The sequence below is a fragment of the Anabrus simplex genome, chromosome 5, assembly GCF_040414725.1.
Source record: "Anabrus simplex isolate iqAnaSimp1 chromosome 5, ASM4041472v1, whole genome shotgun sequence".
Taxonomy (NCBI): domain Eukaryota; kingdom Metazoa; phylum Arthropoda; class Insecta; order Orthoptera; family Tettigoniidae; genus Anabrus; species Anabrus simplex.
Genome location: NC_090269.1, coordinates 285332489 through 285349890, shown reverse-complemented (window position 1 = coordinate 285349890; position 17402 = coordinate 285332489). Strand labels below are relative to the sequence as shown.

At 37.4% G+C, this 17402-nt stretch overlaps 1 protein-coding gene across 3 annotated transcripts in view; it reads left to right on the top strand.

Moving 5' to 3' along the window:
* LOC136873994 (protein bric-a-brac 1) overlaps window positions 1–17402 on the top strand; it is a 477177-nt gene that overhangs the window by 423740 nt on the left and 36035 nt on the right. The window contains exon 6 of one of the 3 annotated variants that reach the window (XM_067147430.2): window positions 15732–16264. The exons of the other annotated variants lie outside the window; for them this stretch is intronic. Within the exon in view, the coding sequence (XP_067003531.2) occupies window positions 15732–15976 (245 nt within the window). The 3' untranslated portion in view covers window positions 15977–16264. Of the gene's footprint in view, window positions 1–15731; window positions 16265–17402 lie in introns of those variants that run through there. 3 annotated transcript variants of the gene reach the window in all.

The window sequence follows — 17402 nt, the reverse complement described above, 5'->3', positions numbered from 1 at the left end:
TTGAACAGAGGTGACTGGAAGCCTGTATAAGACAGAAGCCAATAAATAGTTGCAGGAAGAAAGGGACAGAATACTGGGCAATGCTGAGATCATTATTTTATTTGTGATTGTAGTATGAACAAATTGAGCTATCTTTGTTTTCTTCTCTAATAATAACAAAAGGGATAAGGATGATGAACCTCTTAGAGTAGATACACTCATAGTTAGGCTCCTCAGATCATTGTCAGAAAACTAAAGTTGAAAGATGATGTACTTTTAACTTGAAGTGAAGTTTAGGACAGTTAGTTTTTGTTAAATGTAATTTCTTAGGTGAAAGTACACCTAACTTAGATAAGTAAGCGTATCTACCTCAGTGGAAAAGACTGGATTAAACAAGTTTAAAATAAACAGTATACATAAAAGTTAAAGCAATAATTCTTATTTAACACCAGGATGAGATTAGTTATTAATGTTTTGCAGAACTTAACTGTTGAATTAATTTGTCAACAACAAAGATTTCTAGAAGCCATTGCCTTACACCCTGAGCAACTCAGATCTTTAAAATGTTTCAGTTGTGAGCACAGCTTTTAGTGTTGTAGTTTTTTTTTTTTTTCCTGTGGGAAAGAGTCTTCTTCACAGTTATAAAGGTTTTATGAATGTTGGAAAAGGCAGTACATTTATGTCTGTATTTCTACTTGTGGAAGCATTCATCAACTGCAGCAGGGTTTTCTGTATATCATGCTTTTAGATAGTGGAACTGGAACAACTTGAAAGTTGTCCATTTGTAAGTATCCAACCTTGTGGAATAAAACTCTCAACACATTGTTTTTAAAATTACATTTCAAAAATCAGACCCTCTTCTTCTAAAGGGACAGGATACACATACTGTACTTATTTATATTATTTATTTACCACAATCATGAATACACCAATGTGGAATTTTGAATGAAAAAAAAGACATATTAAAAATATTTCTTAGAAAAATGCTCAAAATTAGATATTATTTACAGTATGTACATGGTTCACCAAATTAATGAGTAAATGCTTAGATGGCGCTTGCCTGTTAGTGTGCTCTTTTCTCCCCATACGATATTTAACCCATTCATGCAAATGATATACTGTAAAGGGTACTTTTATCTTAACAAGGTTATTGAGGTCAATAAACAATTTACTTTGTTAAGGATTATGTGATTAACTCAGAATATGGTTTCTAATTTCAAGGGTTTTTTTTTTTTTTATTATTACTGTAAACTATAACGTACAACCTCTTACTGAGGGCTACCTGTTACAGATAGGTATATACCGCCCCAGACATTTTATAAGATAGAGTTCCTTATACTCAACATTTCTTCCATACTTCCTTAGGGTTTATGATAGACAGTTTAGACAGCGTAAGCCAAAGAAAGTGCTTGGATGGCTGTTTTTCCTTTGATTTTCTTTAAAATCACCACTGTTTGGTTGCCTTTTTGTTGTAGATTAGTGTTTCATATATCTAAACAGTACTGAAAAACCTGTTCTGTGGTCCTAGATGTATTTAGCATATGGCTAATACACACTTTTATCAACAATAAATGCATACAAATATATACATATTTATGAAGACGACACATACACCCAGCCCCCGTGCCAGGCAACCATATCAGCAGCTTCACGCAGAGTTGGATGATACGGTTGTAGTCTCTTAGGATATAAAATTGGCAGGTCCCTATGTACAGGTAGATTAGGATTCCTGGAGACCTTGTGGAATTCTCTGATGGGGGCAGTAGATCTGTGCAAATCAGGTGGCATTATACCCATCAGCAGTGATTGCCACTGAACTGGAGATTTGATTGCACCAGATATTATGCGCATGGTCATGTTCAGTTGGGGGTCAACAAGCCTTGTATGATGACTGTTCATCCAAACAGGTGGACAGTACTCAGCACTAGAGTACACCAAACCCAAGGCTGAAGATCCCCGGGTAGTTGTCCGGCTCCATGGCTAAATGGTTAGCGTGCTGGCCTTTGGCCACAGGGGTACCGGGTTCGATCCCGGCAGGGTCGGGAATTTTAACCATAATTGGTTAATTCCGCTGGCCCAGGGGCTGGGTGTATGTGTCGTCTTCATCATCATTTCATCCTCATCACGACGCGCAGGTCGCCTACGGGAGTCAAATCAAAAGACCTGCATCTGGCGAGCCGAACTTGTCTTTGGACACTCCCGGCACTAAAAGCCATACGCCATTTCATTTCCCAGGTAGTTCCACATAATTTATGGAGAATGTCGTTACGAGTCCTCAGTTTCTGAGCTAAGTTCAGAAGGTGTTTCTTTGATGACCACAGAATCTTACTGAGCATTATCCCTGAATGCTCATAGTTTTTAGATGAACATCTTCTAGAATGATACTTTCTTTAAGCTAGTTTAGCTAAATTTGTGTTGAACTACAACACTTGTCTGCTTTGTAGATAGGCGTCTCCGAAAACCGTAAAAGAGCAGTTAGTGGGACGTAAAACAAATAACATTATTATTATTGCTTTGTAGATAGGGTTTTATGAAACCTTTCTACTAAATCTAATAAAATACATTTAATGCATCCAGTTCTGTATGATTGAAAATAATGTTCTGCAATGAAGTTTTCACAAATATTTTGTCATTTTATATTACCAAGCAGAATGGCTTATCCATCTAGCATCAAGGTCATACTGCAGGCTCATTGTACTGTCTTCCTGAAATTAAATATGGTCACAGTGCTGACATGGTTTAGTACATTTTATCTCCAGCCATATTGCAATATGGATAGTATTAACATTGAGGTTATTAATGTAGAGAGAACAGCACACAGTCGCTTTGCGACGATACTAGATTTCTTCCTGACATACGTAGCCATTACAAGATATTAGAATCATTCCGTATTGACGGTTTTCACTTTACAAAGAAAAAATTAAATGTATGCTCCTAATTCAATACAAATCATAATTCCATCATTAGATGGAGCAATAAAATTCAAACATGTTTCGACTCGTTTGAGCCATCTTCAGTGAAATAGGGGGCAAGGGGTTAAAGTAATGTACATAATACAAGCTAAAAATGTGCTAAAAATATAATGAAGGAACAAAAGAAAAATAAAAGAGACCTGACGGAAATAAAAACAACGATATACAATATTTACATCACTAGATGGAGCATTAAATAACTCGCTGAGACATATGCAGTGAAAAAAAGGTTAATATAAAACATAATTGAATCAAAAAAGTGTGCTAAAACTAAGAAGAAAATAAAATAAATGATACAGACGGAAACAAAACTTTAAGTGCTAATGGTGAGGTTGCGGACCTCTTAGTCTAAAAATTTAATTTGATAAACAAGACGAAATCGCTGTTGAAAATTCAGGCTGACAGTCTGTCTTTGTAGAAACACTATCACCACGAATGGTTAGGAGGGGAGCAAAAAAGCTTGAGAAACCAAGTTTGAGAGGAGAGAACCTGCCAGGTGAAATGTATGTGATAGGTGATGGAAAAAACACCAATGAATTTAAAGTTTTAGAATAGCAGCATTCTCATTTCCTTCTCAAGTTAGCGGTCCTGTTCCCGAAGATTGTTTCCAATGTTGGCTAGGTGTATTTGCCTTATTTTAAATGGTCGGTAGAGCAGCAACAAAATTGAGAAGCTGTGTTAGAGAACAGGTGTATGGTAAAATGTAAGTGTCCATAGTGGAAACCGTCAATGAAGTTCCAATGGTATTTAAAAGGTGGTTGTCCTTTCGAACCGGCCTGGCCTTATCAAATTTAATGGTCCCGTTCATACAGTTAGACTCAATGATTTAATTTAATTAGAAACTGCGTTACATCAGATCTAATTTTTCCTCCAGCTAATGTATGTAATGATAGTATGTATGTATCATGTGTAAATTTTGTAAATCTGAATCTTGCAGCTCCTAGGCTTAACTGACATACACTTGAAACTAACTACCTCATGCATTTTCTTAGTTATAGTTCACACTAGGTGATTATCCACTATCTGGTATACATCAACTTCCATTTTGTTTATTTTGTGCTTGAAAAAAACTCCATCCTTATACCCTATTCCTATTAAAAGGTATTTTATACTGATATTGACTTTCATGACTGATATATGGTGGAAAATTGTTGTCGTATGGGCTGTTCGGCTGTTGTTGCACTTTGATGAATGTTGATATTTCATATACTACATGGCAAACTTAACAAGACAGTCTGACAGACAGTTGGAATTGACCTCTGCCCATATCTGTATAACTGGAAGGTTCTTCAAACTATCAGAACTAAATAAGAATAAAATAAAATTTTAAAATACCAACATCAAACAAAGAGAAAAATTTATAACAGATACCATTAATTAAAAACAAGTTTTTAAAATTTATTTTATCCTGCAATAATTTTGACAGACTGAAGAACTTTGCAGTTATAGATTACGGTAACTAAGTCAAAACTGAAAAGAAATGACTTCCACTATAACAAAAAGAAACTTTTCCCTTTGTGAAAAGCTAGAGAACATGAATATGTCTTTCAATAAATGAAACTCAAGTATTGATAACGAATTATTTATTTGCATCATTTCACAGAGCATCTTTGGAGACCAAGGCCTATAGTAACGACTAATGTGACGTCTCTGATGGTACACTTTCTATTTCAACATATACTATCTATACAAATCCACAGCCACAGCATCTTTGGCAACCAAGGTCTATAGTAACGACTAATATGACATCACTTCTGTCACACATTGTGTCACGTTGTACAAATTTTTGGATGACTCGAAGCGATAAGACATATTCATATCAAAACAACTCTGCTCATATTTATGTCAAGACGTGTCCACTTTGCTTCCATATTTCTGGAGATATGGTTCCTGTTTCTGAGTACTGGGAGCTAAATGCTGTTTAAATGCATTTATATAAAACCATGTTTTACAGCACACTCGGATAACTACTAGTTATGAATCAAACCGAAAAAATAGTCTACGCAGGACATGTACGTTGCAGTGACAAATACAAGATTCTGCAGCTCATTTTGAAGGGCAAAATGAAAGACAAAGAGGAACAACGAGGAGATGAACATTTTGCCTTAGCGATATCAAAGACGGGACTGGTATATGCACAAATGAACAACTGAGGTATTCATTTCCACCTTTATTTTTTTCCTGAAAATTAGTTATATTGAAGTTTTCCTTTAGACATGTTAGTAAGGAGCATATGCTGAGAATTCCTTTGGATTTATGCGTATAGAAATCACTAGTTAAATTCAAACTTTGACGATTCTTCATGACTGTGAAATACAAAATGGCATCATTTTCATCAGCCAATAAGCTGTCCTAGAAAAGTTGCAGAAGTGCCAATGTTGGGGCTTGAATTTGAATGCCTCAATTGTACCATGTTGCAGAGAGCTGAAAAACATTAAATGTTGAGATTGTCAACGTCTGGCACACTGGGCGTGACACAGAAGAATTATAACATAAAAACAAGGTCAATTCCACCTAAATGCTAGAATGTCTTGACAAGGGCTACTGTATTGTAGGTGAAATGTCAATACTCTTCAAAATTCAAACATGACCAAATTGCCTGGAAAACAACAATTTTCCAAAACTTCTAGAAATATTAATTTGTATTTACATAAATATTGTCTGAAATTGCATCTTGTGTTCTACTGTAAAACTGTGTGTACATTCTTGTAGTGTGATTACAATGCAGTTGATAGGTCATTGGGTTACCAAATATAAAGAAGGGGAAGGAAACCAAATCAATGGCAAGGTCATTGATTTATTAATTTTGCTGTCTTTATTGATTAAGTGATGAGTCATGAGATGTACTCTTTTTGTTAATTTATTACTAACACTCAAATTTTTATGAGAGAATGTGAGAGATCTACTCAGTGATATTTATTGTGATTTTTAGGTGTCACAGACAGCTCTTTATGATATTTATATTTTGTTTTGTGGTGTCATGTATAACAATTAATACTCTGTCAATTATTTATTATCTTATAATAGTTTGATACAAGATGTGACTGCTTGGTTCATGTGTGAACACAATATCTGTTATACACTGACTGACAGAGCAAATGCAACACCAAGAAGGAGTGGTCAGAACTTTATGCCAATTGCAGGGTAGACTGACGTCACTGAGGTATGCTCATGATGTGAAATGCGCCGCTGTGCTGCGCACGTAGCGAACGATAAATGGGACACGGCTTTGGCGAATGGCCCACTTCGTACCGTGATTTCTCAGCCGACAGTCATTGTAGAACGTGTTGTCGTGTGCCACAGGACACGTGTATAGCTAAGAATGCCAGGCCGCCATCAACGGAGGCATTTCCAGCAGACAGACGACTTTACGAGGGGTATGGTGATCGGGCTGAGAAGGGCAGGTTGGTCGCTTCGTCAAATCGCAGCCGATACCCATAGGGATGTGTCCACGGTGCAGCGCCTGTGGCGAAGATGGTTGGCGCAGGGACATGTGGCACGTGCGAGGGGTCCAGGCACAGCCCGAGTGACGTCAGCACGCGAGGATCGGCGCATCCGCCGCCAAGCGGTGGCAGCCCCGCACACCACGTCAACCGCCATTCTTCAGCATGTGCTAGACACCCTGGCTGTTCCAATATCGACCAGAACAATTTCCCGTCGATTGGTTGAAGGAGGCCTGCACTCCCGGCGTCCGCTCAGAAGACTACCATTGACTCCACAGCATAGACGTGCATGCCTGGCATGGTGCCGGGCTAGAGCGACTTGGATGAGGGAATGGCGGAACGTCGTGTTCTCCGATGAGTCACGCTTCTGTTCTGTCAGTGATAGTCACCGCAGACGCGTGTGGCGTCGGCGTGGAGAAAGGTCAAATCCGGCAGTAACTGTGGAGCGCCCTACCGCTAGACAACGCGGCATCATGATTTGGGGCGCTATTGCGTATGATTCCACGTCACCTCTAGTGCGTATTCAAGGCACGTTAAATGCCCACCGCTACGTGCAGCATGTGCTGCGGCCGGTGGCACTCCCGTACCTTCAGGGGCTGCCCAATGCTCTGTTTCAGCAGGATAATGCCCGCCCACACACTGCTCGCATCTCCCAACAGGCTCTACGAGGTGTACAGATGCTTCCGTGGCCAGTGTACTCTCCGGATCTCTCACCAATCGAACACGTGTGGGATCTCATTGGACGCCGTTTGCAAACTCTGCCCCAGCCTCGTACGGACGACCAACTGTGGCAAATGGTTGACAGAGAAGGGAGAACCATCCCTCAGGACACCATCCACACTCTTATTGACTCTGTACCTCGACGTGTTTCTGCGTGCATCGCCGCTCGCGGTGGTCCTACATCCTACTGAGTCGATGCCGTGCGCATTGTGTAACCTGCATATCGGTTTGAAATAAACATCAATTATTCGTCCGTGCCGTCTCTGTTTTTTCCCCAACTTTCATCCCTTTCGAACCACTCCTCCTTGGTGTTGCATTTGCTCTGTCAGTCAGTGTAAATAGATGTGATTATGATGATGAGATGACTCTCTGCTTGCAGATAAGAAACATTTATTCTATAAGTTTTATCAGTTGTAGTTTTAACACTTTCAGTGTATTATAATGATTCATAGGATATATTGTCATAGTGTATTCCAGATAGTGAACTTTTACCAAAAAGGTACATAGAACTCTTGTAGTTTTTTTTATAGTTCGTAATGTATTCTTGAATGTATGATGATAGTCACAGGATAGAAAGGAAAAATGTTCAGTAGGTAGACAGAGTACAAAATATGTTACCTTTTTTATAATTATGGTGAATTTTTATTGTACTGATGCTATGTATTGTGTGTGTATGTATTTAGCACTAGAGCTTTAAGCTAGTTATAATCATGTAACACTGAATGTAAATGCATATAATCACATAAAAGCCTTCTGGATTGATTTGTCTCAAACTTGTTCTTATTACTGGTATGATATGAATACACTTTTGTGTAGCTGTTTTTTAAATGTTTGGAGAAAGGCATCATCATCTCAGTATGTGTTAATCTTTCAAGAAACAATTCTCTTGGGAGACATACCATTCTGTCTGTGAAAAATATATATACAAAAATTAAGCTCTTTGAAATATGTCCAACTCCTTGGCTGAATGGTCAGCATTGAGGCTTTTGCTTCAGAGGGTCTTGGGTTCGATTCCTGGCTGGGTCAGGGATTTTAATCTCATCTGATTAATTATTCTGGCTCGGGGACTGGGTGTTTTTGTTTGTCCCTACAGTCTTCTTTTCATATTGAGACAATATACCACACTACCAACCACCACAGAATCACACAATAGTGATTACATCTTTCCATATAGAGTTGGCATCAGGAAGAGCATCCAGCTGTAAAACAGGGCAAAATCCACATTGACTGCATGGGTGTGGGAATAGCAGTAGAAGAAGAAGAAGCTCTATGAAATATAATACTGAGAACTCCCCGTTATTCAGGCTAATGAAGAGGAGAACATGCGTACAAAATCAAAAAACGTGGATAATCCAATTCTGTGAAAATTCATTAAATTACTTGACTTCTTTCTGTGCACATTGTATTAGTTATGATCAACTTTTTTTTTTTTTTTTTTTTTTTTTTTTTTTCACTGCTGTAGAATTGTGATATCTAACTCTTCTTTTTTAAACTTTTACCTTTTGAAGATCCACCACCATCACTATTCTGTACAAAATCCCCCAGCTTGTCTGTTATTAAAATTACGGACTTCTACTCTTTTGCCAACTCAACACTGCCTTATCAAATTTCTCTCTCTCTCCATAACTTCCAGTTTTTCTTTTAATTTTTGATGACAATAAACCCAAAGACCAATAACAATGGATCTGGTACTCCATTGCCATGCTGGTTGGGATGTATTGCTGTCGTAAAGACTAGATTTTTTAATGTTGCTGAGTAAGATTAAAACTTATATGAAGACTTTAGCTCTTTTTAGTTGCAACTATAGCATAATTAAAAAATTAAAATAAAATTTCTTAGACCTAAGCTCTTTGCATGGTACTACATTAAAAAATATATTTTTGGAACAGATGTCCCCTTTTGAACCTTCAGGAATATGGTCACCCGAGTACTGGTACATGGTATATTTTGGTACTAGGTGCGATATCTTCTTCTCTGCGGTACATGGTATATTTTGCTACTAGGTGCGGTATCTTTTTCTCTGTTGTATGTTTTTTTAGTAACAATATGATATACTGTGCATGTGAAATCCTTTATCAAACACTCCATTTTTACAATACAAATTGTCTCTCTTTATTTTAAGACAACATTATTATATTTTGAGACGTTTCGTCCTCCTTTGGGACATCTTCAGTCGATGATATACAAGACACCTTAAAATATAACAAGGACATTAAAAACATTGAATGTTACTGAAATTCAAAGTCGAATGTGTCCAATTAAAATGCGACGTATTTTGACATGTCGTGAAGTCATGTAACAAGTCATGGAAAATAAATTTGTCTTATGGCTGATGATGGCCAGCCAAGGCCAAAACTAGTTCCTCGAGTAAACAATGTAATGTAAACCTAATGTAATACAATATTGAAAAGGTGGACCATAACAGACATAATTTTTGTTATTATTGAGATGTCTTCTCGCTTTAGTTCGGCCTTGTTGAAGTCCTTCCTCACCTCCTGGAACCACTTGTCAGATATTTAAGGTTTAATATCAAGTATCTGAAAGATTTGTTTTGTCTATCACTTTCCATCCATTCTGAAGTGGTGTCCATAGAATTTCAACTTATATAACCCAATGTGAGACACTGGATGGTGGACCTCACCCCTGACACAGCGTGTTCCAGTGGCTGATATAGGAAATTCCTGTTGATATACAAGACAAATGTGAATAAGGCCTAGCCAAATAAACACTCGTGGATTAACTGAGGTAAAGTGAAAATCGGTCAACAGTCTCAATGGCGGAAGAGGAAATTCAATTTCCCCCAACAACAGAGAGGGTGGAAGAATCAGCTCTACAACTCACTATCATAATTCTAACAATGGATAGAGTAATCTACTCTTCCCTCCAAATTCATCTATGAAATAACACTATGTATGATGGAAATGATTGTTATTTTAATATTGCCATTGATGCTTTCATTGCCCGTACTTATAGACATGATATAGGCTTTTGAGCTTGTGCCGTGTCAAGAAAATAAGGTGAAATTCTTTACGTTTTGCAGAGAACTTAGCTCTGCGTCATCAGAAGAAAATCTTGACTGTCCACGAGAAAGGCTTCTTAAACATTGTTTAAGAAGGTCACATTGGGTTCTCTGAAGAACCAAATAAACATAAAAATGATAATACATTCAAACCAGCGGTATGTGCAATGCACAGTTATGTGTAATATGATGGACATGAAACAGACTCAATACTTTGATTGTTATACGTTTGGATATTGGTTGTGAAATGGTTTAGTGCTGATAAAATTGCCAAGGACAGTCAACTCAACAAGATATATCCTTACAGAAGGAAAAGTATTTTAATAAATTTTCTTATTTTTTGCAGTGCAATTCTTCTTCTTATTCTTCTTCTTCTTCTTCTCCTTCACCACGGCTTTTTGCCTCCTGGCATCAGGCTTTCCAACTATCTTCGGTATTCCTTTCTAGCCCATGCCGGTTGGCTTTCTATTCTAGCTGGGTTGTCATCTTGAAATCCATCTGGCTTCTCTTTCATATTGTTTCTGAATGATTTAATGTAACTTATGTGGGTTATTACCCCTGCGATGAGCCAGTCCCATGGAGGGGCTGCCTCCTTACAGACTCCAGACCTGCTGGAGCTTTCTTTCAGGGAGCTCACCCTCAGCCTTTGGGTGTTATTCTAACCGCAAGGCAGTGGATGTCAGTTCTTACACCTCCTCGGCCATTGGACATTAATCCCATTTGCCTTCAGAGATGTTGACCAGTTGTCCTTTCACCAGAGCCCCATTTTCCATCATTTTTCAGGATTCCTGTAGGGCCTTCACAGCCACCATAGCGGTCTTGGGGCATACGAAGGAAGTCCCCACTGTACTTCAAACCTACAGACAATCCCTTACTTCATACTATTGCCCATCCTCCAACAGCATCAACATTTAGACATCAGTGTTTGGCCCCTTAAACAAGCCATTCATCGTCATAATCATTTGTAGAGTACTCGATTATAACCTGGCTTGTTAGCCAGTCCGAAATTGGTAAATAAAATGGCATCATCGTATTGGCTACTCGAATGTTTTCTTTCTTTCTTTCTTTCTTTCTTTCTTTCTTTCTTTCTTTCTTTCTTTGAAAGGTATAGAATAAAAATTTGAACAGTTACTACATTCTTCACTTTCGTGGAATGATATTGTTAAAGGAATAAGTTTGAGTGTGTTTTTAAAAGTAGGAAAGATCACAATATGAAGATAAAGAGAGGACAAGTTGGGGCAAATATTTGTTTATAGGAAGGGGAGTTATGGATTGGAATAACTTCCCAAGGGAAATATTCAATAAATTTCCAAATTCTTTGCAATTATTTAAGTAAAGACTAGAAAGTCAACAGATAGGAAATCTGTCACTTCGGCGATTGCCCTAAATACAAATTAGTACCGTTAGTGATTGATGTTGACCATACCTTGAAGTTTTTCCCCATCATGGTTCCTTCATAAGGAAACTTCATTTAATGCTGGGGCTGTACCTAATTAAGGCCACGGCCGCTTCCTTCCCACTCCTAGCTCTTTCCTGTCCCATCATGGCCATAAGACCTGTCTGTGTCAGTGCACGTAAAGCAACTTGCAAAAAAAAAAAAAAGGAAACTTCATTAAGAAACTTCATTAAACATCCAATTAATTTTCCTAAGTCAGTGATGTATTACAGTGTACTTAATAGCTGAGTCAAAATTTGATATTTCTTTTATCACTAGTAACCTTACAATATTTTTTATCTTTTAGATACAGTTTTCGTTTACTGTTTTGAAAGAATCATTAAACAGAGTAATGAGATATGCTTTACTCCGATGCACACAGTGTTTGTCTTATGGGTGAGCTATCCACTCATTTGTCGCATGCTGGAGAGGGATGGTATGGTATTCCATCACATGTTTTGTTCCGTGACTCCAGAATTTGTTTTGTGCATGCGCACGTCCCTGCTAGCTGAACTTGTACACATGTCCGATGTTGCAGTTGTATTCAGCGATTCCCAAATGTGTGTATTTTGTTCTTTTCTACATTCTGTATTTAGTTGTAAAGAGTATTATGGTTAGAATATTTTCAACAGTGCAGTGTGTCGTCATTATATAAGATTCATGTATGTTAACTCAGGTCGTGAAGTTCAAAGATGGTTTCAAGAAAGATTCCTGGTTATACACATTCCAGGTCATCACACAGTCTGTAATCTTTATAATATATTTCAGGAAACTGGATGTATCTAGCCTAAGAATCCAAAATGCAGCGTAGGGTTCTCACTGAAGTAAAATTAGATGACATTGGTCATCGTTTGGAAAATTCTCCTAAAATATCACTTTGTCGTCTCACACAACAAGCTGGAATTTCATCTGGGTCTGTGCAAAATTCTCATTAATAAATTTATTAATGATAAAAAAGAATGATAGCTCATACTCTTTAAAGTGGTGATCCTGTACGTAGGTGCACGTTTTGTGGGGGGAGTCTGGAAATGTATTCAATGGATAAACAGACCCACATTTAACAATCTCTTCGGATGAGGCCTGGTTCCATGTCCATGGTTGTGTGTGTACACAAAACAATCATTACTGGAGTGCTGTTAAATCTGACTTTGTACATGAAGTATCCCTCCATGATGCCATCAGTAGTGAAAGAATCATAGGACCATTAAAAAAAATACAGTTGATTTTGGTACTTACGTGATTATTATACTAATCTCCCTTATCAGAGAATAGGCAGCATGATTTTGCATATTTATTTTTTTCAACAGGACTCTGCCACTGCTCACATTGTTAATGATTCCATGAGAGAATCACAAAGTGTCACAGAACAGTTATTAATAGGGATTTGTGCCCCCACTTGGTTCTGTGATTTTTCCACCTGTGATTATTATCTCTGGGGTAAATTTTTAAAATGTTATGTACAAGACAAACTGGTACACCACACAAGAATTGAACATAATATTTGTTAGGAAATTGCCTGGATTCCCTCAACGTGAAACTACAGCAAGTGATTAATAATTTTCTAACGAGGTGCGAAAAATGTGTGGAGAATGAAGGCAGGCAGTTTCAACCCCTCCTTTCATAATTTGGTAAGTAATGAACTTCTTAAAATTGTTTGTATTGCTGTTGTATGGCTTACCTTTCCATTACTGTCCTCAACTCACCCGCAGCAAACGACCAGGTGCTCCTCCATAGTGAAAAACAAAGCACACCGGAGTATAGCATATCTGTTCACCCTGTACAAAGCTTACAGTTGTATATACCTTTTCACTATTCCTATTAGGGAGACTGCTCAATAGGAAGATGTTAGATTGGTCATTCAGAATGGGAGAGTACTGCTAATTTTCCTATTTCCTGGCTGATTTGCTGTTTTAATAAATATTGAATATATATTTAAATATTGTTAATTCAAGGATTCTAAAATGTTAGTAAGTTCAGAGGAAATAAAGAATAATATTTTTGAAGAAGTCGCAGTCAACTTAGAATTTGTAAACTAGTGAAAGTTTGCTGGGATGAACTAAATTTTCCTAGAAAGATCCTTGATTAGAAAGAAATACAAGTCTGTCTGAATTAAGAACTTTCCCTCCTCATCAGTCTCAGTTCTTTTTTTCTATATCTGTTTCTTCTCAGGCCCTGATGAACTCATTTGCTGCTTCCCAGTTTCAATAATTTTATTGGTTTTACGTCCCACTAACTACTTTTATGGTTTTCGGAGACACCGAGGTGCCAGAATTTAGTCCTGCAGGAGTTCTTTTACGTGCCAGTAAATCTACCGACACTACAACAGGTAGCTCAACACAAGACATTAATTTTTCCTGTCCCTGGGGTCAGTTGCTGATGATGACCATTACCAAAGTGGCTACAATGAGGTAGTTTATTTATGACTGCAGGACAGTAGTGAAGTCAATATCCTTCATTTTCTCTGTCATCATAAGTATGCAATGGATGTTAATATTGAAGTTGTTTACCTTAAGTTCAGTATATTTTTTATGTATCAACCTTTAAATTTTATGACAAAAGAATTGTTTTTATTGATATTAAGCCTCATTGACCCCGGCAGTCCTATTTTGACTCAAGGAATCACGGTCTTACAGGTTGGCTAAATATAAAAGCTGTGCAAGTATAACCAAAAGTGTGTTTCATCCTTAAAAGTGTTGCTAATTGAAACTGTGAATGCACTGTATTCCTGTACCTTAATTTGATTTCCTTCACTGAGTAGGCACACTTCTTCTTCTTCTTCTTCTCGTACCATATCCTCATTGGTTGTCGGCTGTCATCAAGGCGATTTGGTTCTTTTTCTCAATAACTCAGAAAAGAGTGGGGTACGGAACCCATACCATTCTTGTAGATTTTGTAACCAAGATATTCTCCTTCTTCCCCTACTTCTCATTCCTTCAATTTTACCTTGTAAGATAAGCTGAAGGAGTCTATATTTATCATTCCAAATGATACGGCCAAAGAACTAAAGTTTCTTCTTTTTGATGTTGTGCATGACCTCTAGCTCTTTGTTCAGGCGTTGGAGTTATGTATTCTGTCAACCCATGAAATTCTGAGCAGGCGTTGGTAGCACCACATCTCAAAGGATCAAATTTTTTGGTGGTGATCTCCGTTAGGGTTTCAAGTCTCAGCACCGTAAAATAAGGCAGAAAATACATAATACCGAAGTAATTGGAGATGGAGATTGATATTAAAATCTCTGTTACAGTGAAGTTTGCTCATTCTCTTGAATGCAGTCCTTGCCTGTTCAATCTGGGATCTAATTTCAACAGCAATGTTCCTGCTGTGATCAAGTACGCTGCTGAGATACATAAAGCATTGGACTTGCTCTAGTGATGTGCCAGCTACTGTCAAGTTAACAGGCTGAATGACATGTTTGCTTATGACCATTACATTGGAAGGAAAGAAACCTAACTGAATTCCACTGTGCAGTTTATGCTTTACTGGAGTGATCTGTGTATACCATGAAATTCAAAGGTTGAAGACCATTACATAACAGACTTAGAATTTCAGTTCTATTGGCTGATTCAGATAAATTCACATTCTTTTGTATAGTAACTTGTGACTGAATTTGTTCCTTAATTTGATTACTTTGTATATTCTGGGAGTCTATCATTTGGATAAGGCATACCAAACATATTACACTCAGTCTTGGTGATCCATACTGTAGGGCAAACCAAGAAACGCCATGTTATGTCGTAACTCGTAAATATGATTTAACCCCTTCTAGGTTAGTGGCTAAACATGTAGCCACCACTTTTTTCTCTGTATGCCCAACTTAATTTTGCTCCCTAGTCTGCAAGAAATTGTGATAGTGCAGTTTGTATGGGTGTAATTTTTATCAGACCAGTGTGTTTTGACTGCTTATTATCACAGTTCTTCCGGTATCTCAGGTATCTAAATATTTAACTACTATTCATCCAGATTCAGAAAGCAAAAGATGGTCAAATATTTGTGGACTAAGTGTCCACAGATGTAGCTACCAACCATCTATGCAAAAAAGGCGTGAAGAAATGAGAGCATTAAGGGGTTAAACCCTAATTTATTTATTATATTGCTACTATGAAATATTTGTTAATTGTAATTAAATTTACCTTCCTATAATATATATATGTTTATATTTCCAGCATGGATGCCCTCTCCACCACAACTGCTTTGTCCACTTTGTGACCGTGAATTTGTCAACAAGTTCAACCTCAAAGTGCATATACGAGACAAACACAGCTCTGATCGAGGACCTTACTCCTGTCCATTGTGCGGGAAACAAGTGAAAAACCAAAGTTGCTTGAGAGTGCATCTGTACCAACAACATCGTAAGAAAGAAGAGACCACTCCGGTCCTTAGACAATCATCACAGCAAGAACAAGACTGACGACATCTTCATTGACACTCAAATGCTACTTTTAACTCAGTGAATAGTTAGCTGATGTAAAATTAAGAACTCTACTTATTTTGTAAAATTGATTGTTCATTAACATTGTACCAAATGTACTACTATTATTACAAAAGTAAGTTATGGAAGATATTCCAGACTGATTTTGTCATCAAACTGGACAGAATATGACTTCAGTTTATCCATTTGTCACGGAACTTTCTTTTACATATCTAAACAGCAGCAAACAAATTGTTTTGTTTGTTATAAAAGAATACTTGTGATTGTTTCTTAAGTCCTGCAAATACTCACATATTTTAATAGGCTGGAATGTTTGATTTTAAACTTCCTACAATTCTTGCTACAAGTTTTGAAGAATGAAAATAAGGCAGCAGTTTTTTTAGCCTTTGAAGTATTCTGTCAAATAAAATATTCAGTCCGCAAGTTACATTGCCATTAACTTTTTAACATTTTAAATGTTCATGTATGAATTAAAATTGTGGCTTCCAATGCAAATCTGAATTAATCATACTTGTTATTTGAATGTACAGCTGAGCCTTTCAAAAGACTCATACCTGAATAATTATTTCATTACTCAGTGGCTTATAATAAACAAACATACTCAGTTTACCACTTGTTTTCACTCATAAATGGCTTATTGCTATGATAATTTTTAATGGATAACTTGCACAAGAATATGGAAATCTAGCTTCAATGTAGTGTGATTCACATACAGAGTACTCAAATCTTGATACATTTTAAAACTCAGTATAAAGGAAACATTTCATTTAAATAACTCAGGGGATTGAAGTGATACAGTGAGTTTTTCTCGTTGGTTGGTCAGCAGGCGCACTCAACTTATCTGCCTCCCGTTGACTCATCACATAACGCAGCGACAGCACGGGAATGCCCGCCCTTCATAGTTCAGGTCCGTGTTTAGATAGTGTATTAAGTGTTGATCTGTCACTCCAACTGTTCTAGAGTTGTGAAGTGTTACTTTGGGGTATAATTCTCATATTGCCTGAACATGTGTTCACGGTAGAGGAAAGGGTATTTATGTATGATAATTATGTGAAAACAAAGTCTTCCAGGGTAGTTGTTAGGCGATTTGTAACACAATTTCCAGGTGTATGGCCTCCACATAGGCACCGTGCGGAAACTCGTAAACAAATTGAGAGGAATTGGTTCTTTACTCAATAAAAAGCGAAGTGTTTTAAAAACCTTGTGCACAACGAGGAGAAAGCAAACGAAATCACAGAAAAATTTAAACATATGCCCACAAAATCCCTAAGATGACTTGGACAAGAAGCCAGGGTTTCAAAGAGCTCAGCATGGCAGGCTACGAAAATGTTAAAATTGAAACCATACAAAGTAAACTTTAGTACGCAAACTGCGTCCACGTTATCATGATAAGTGGGTACGTTTT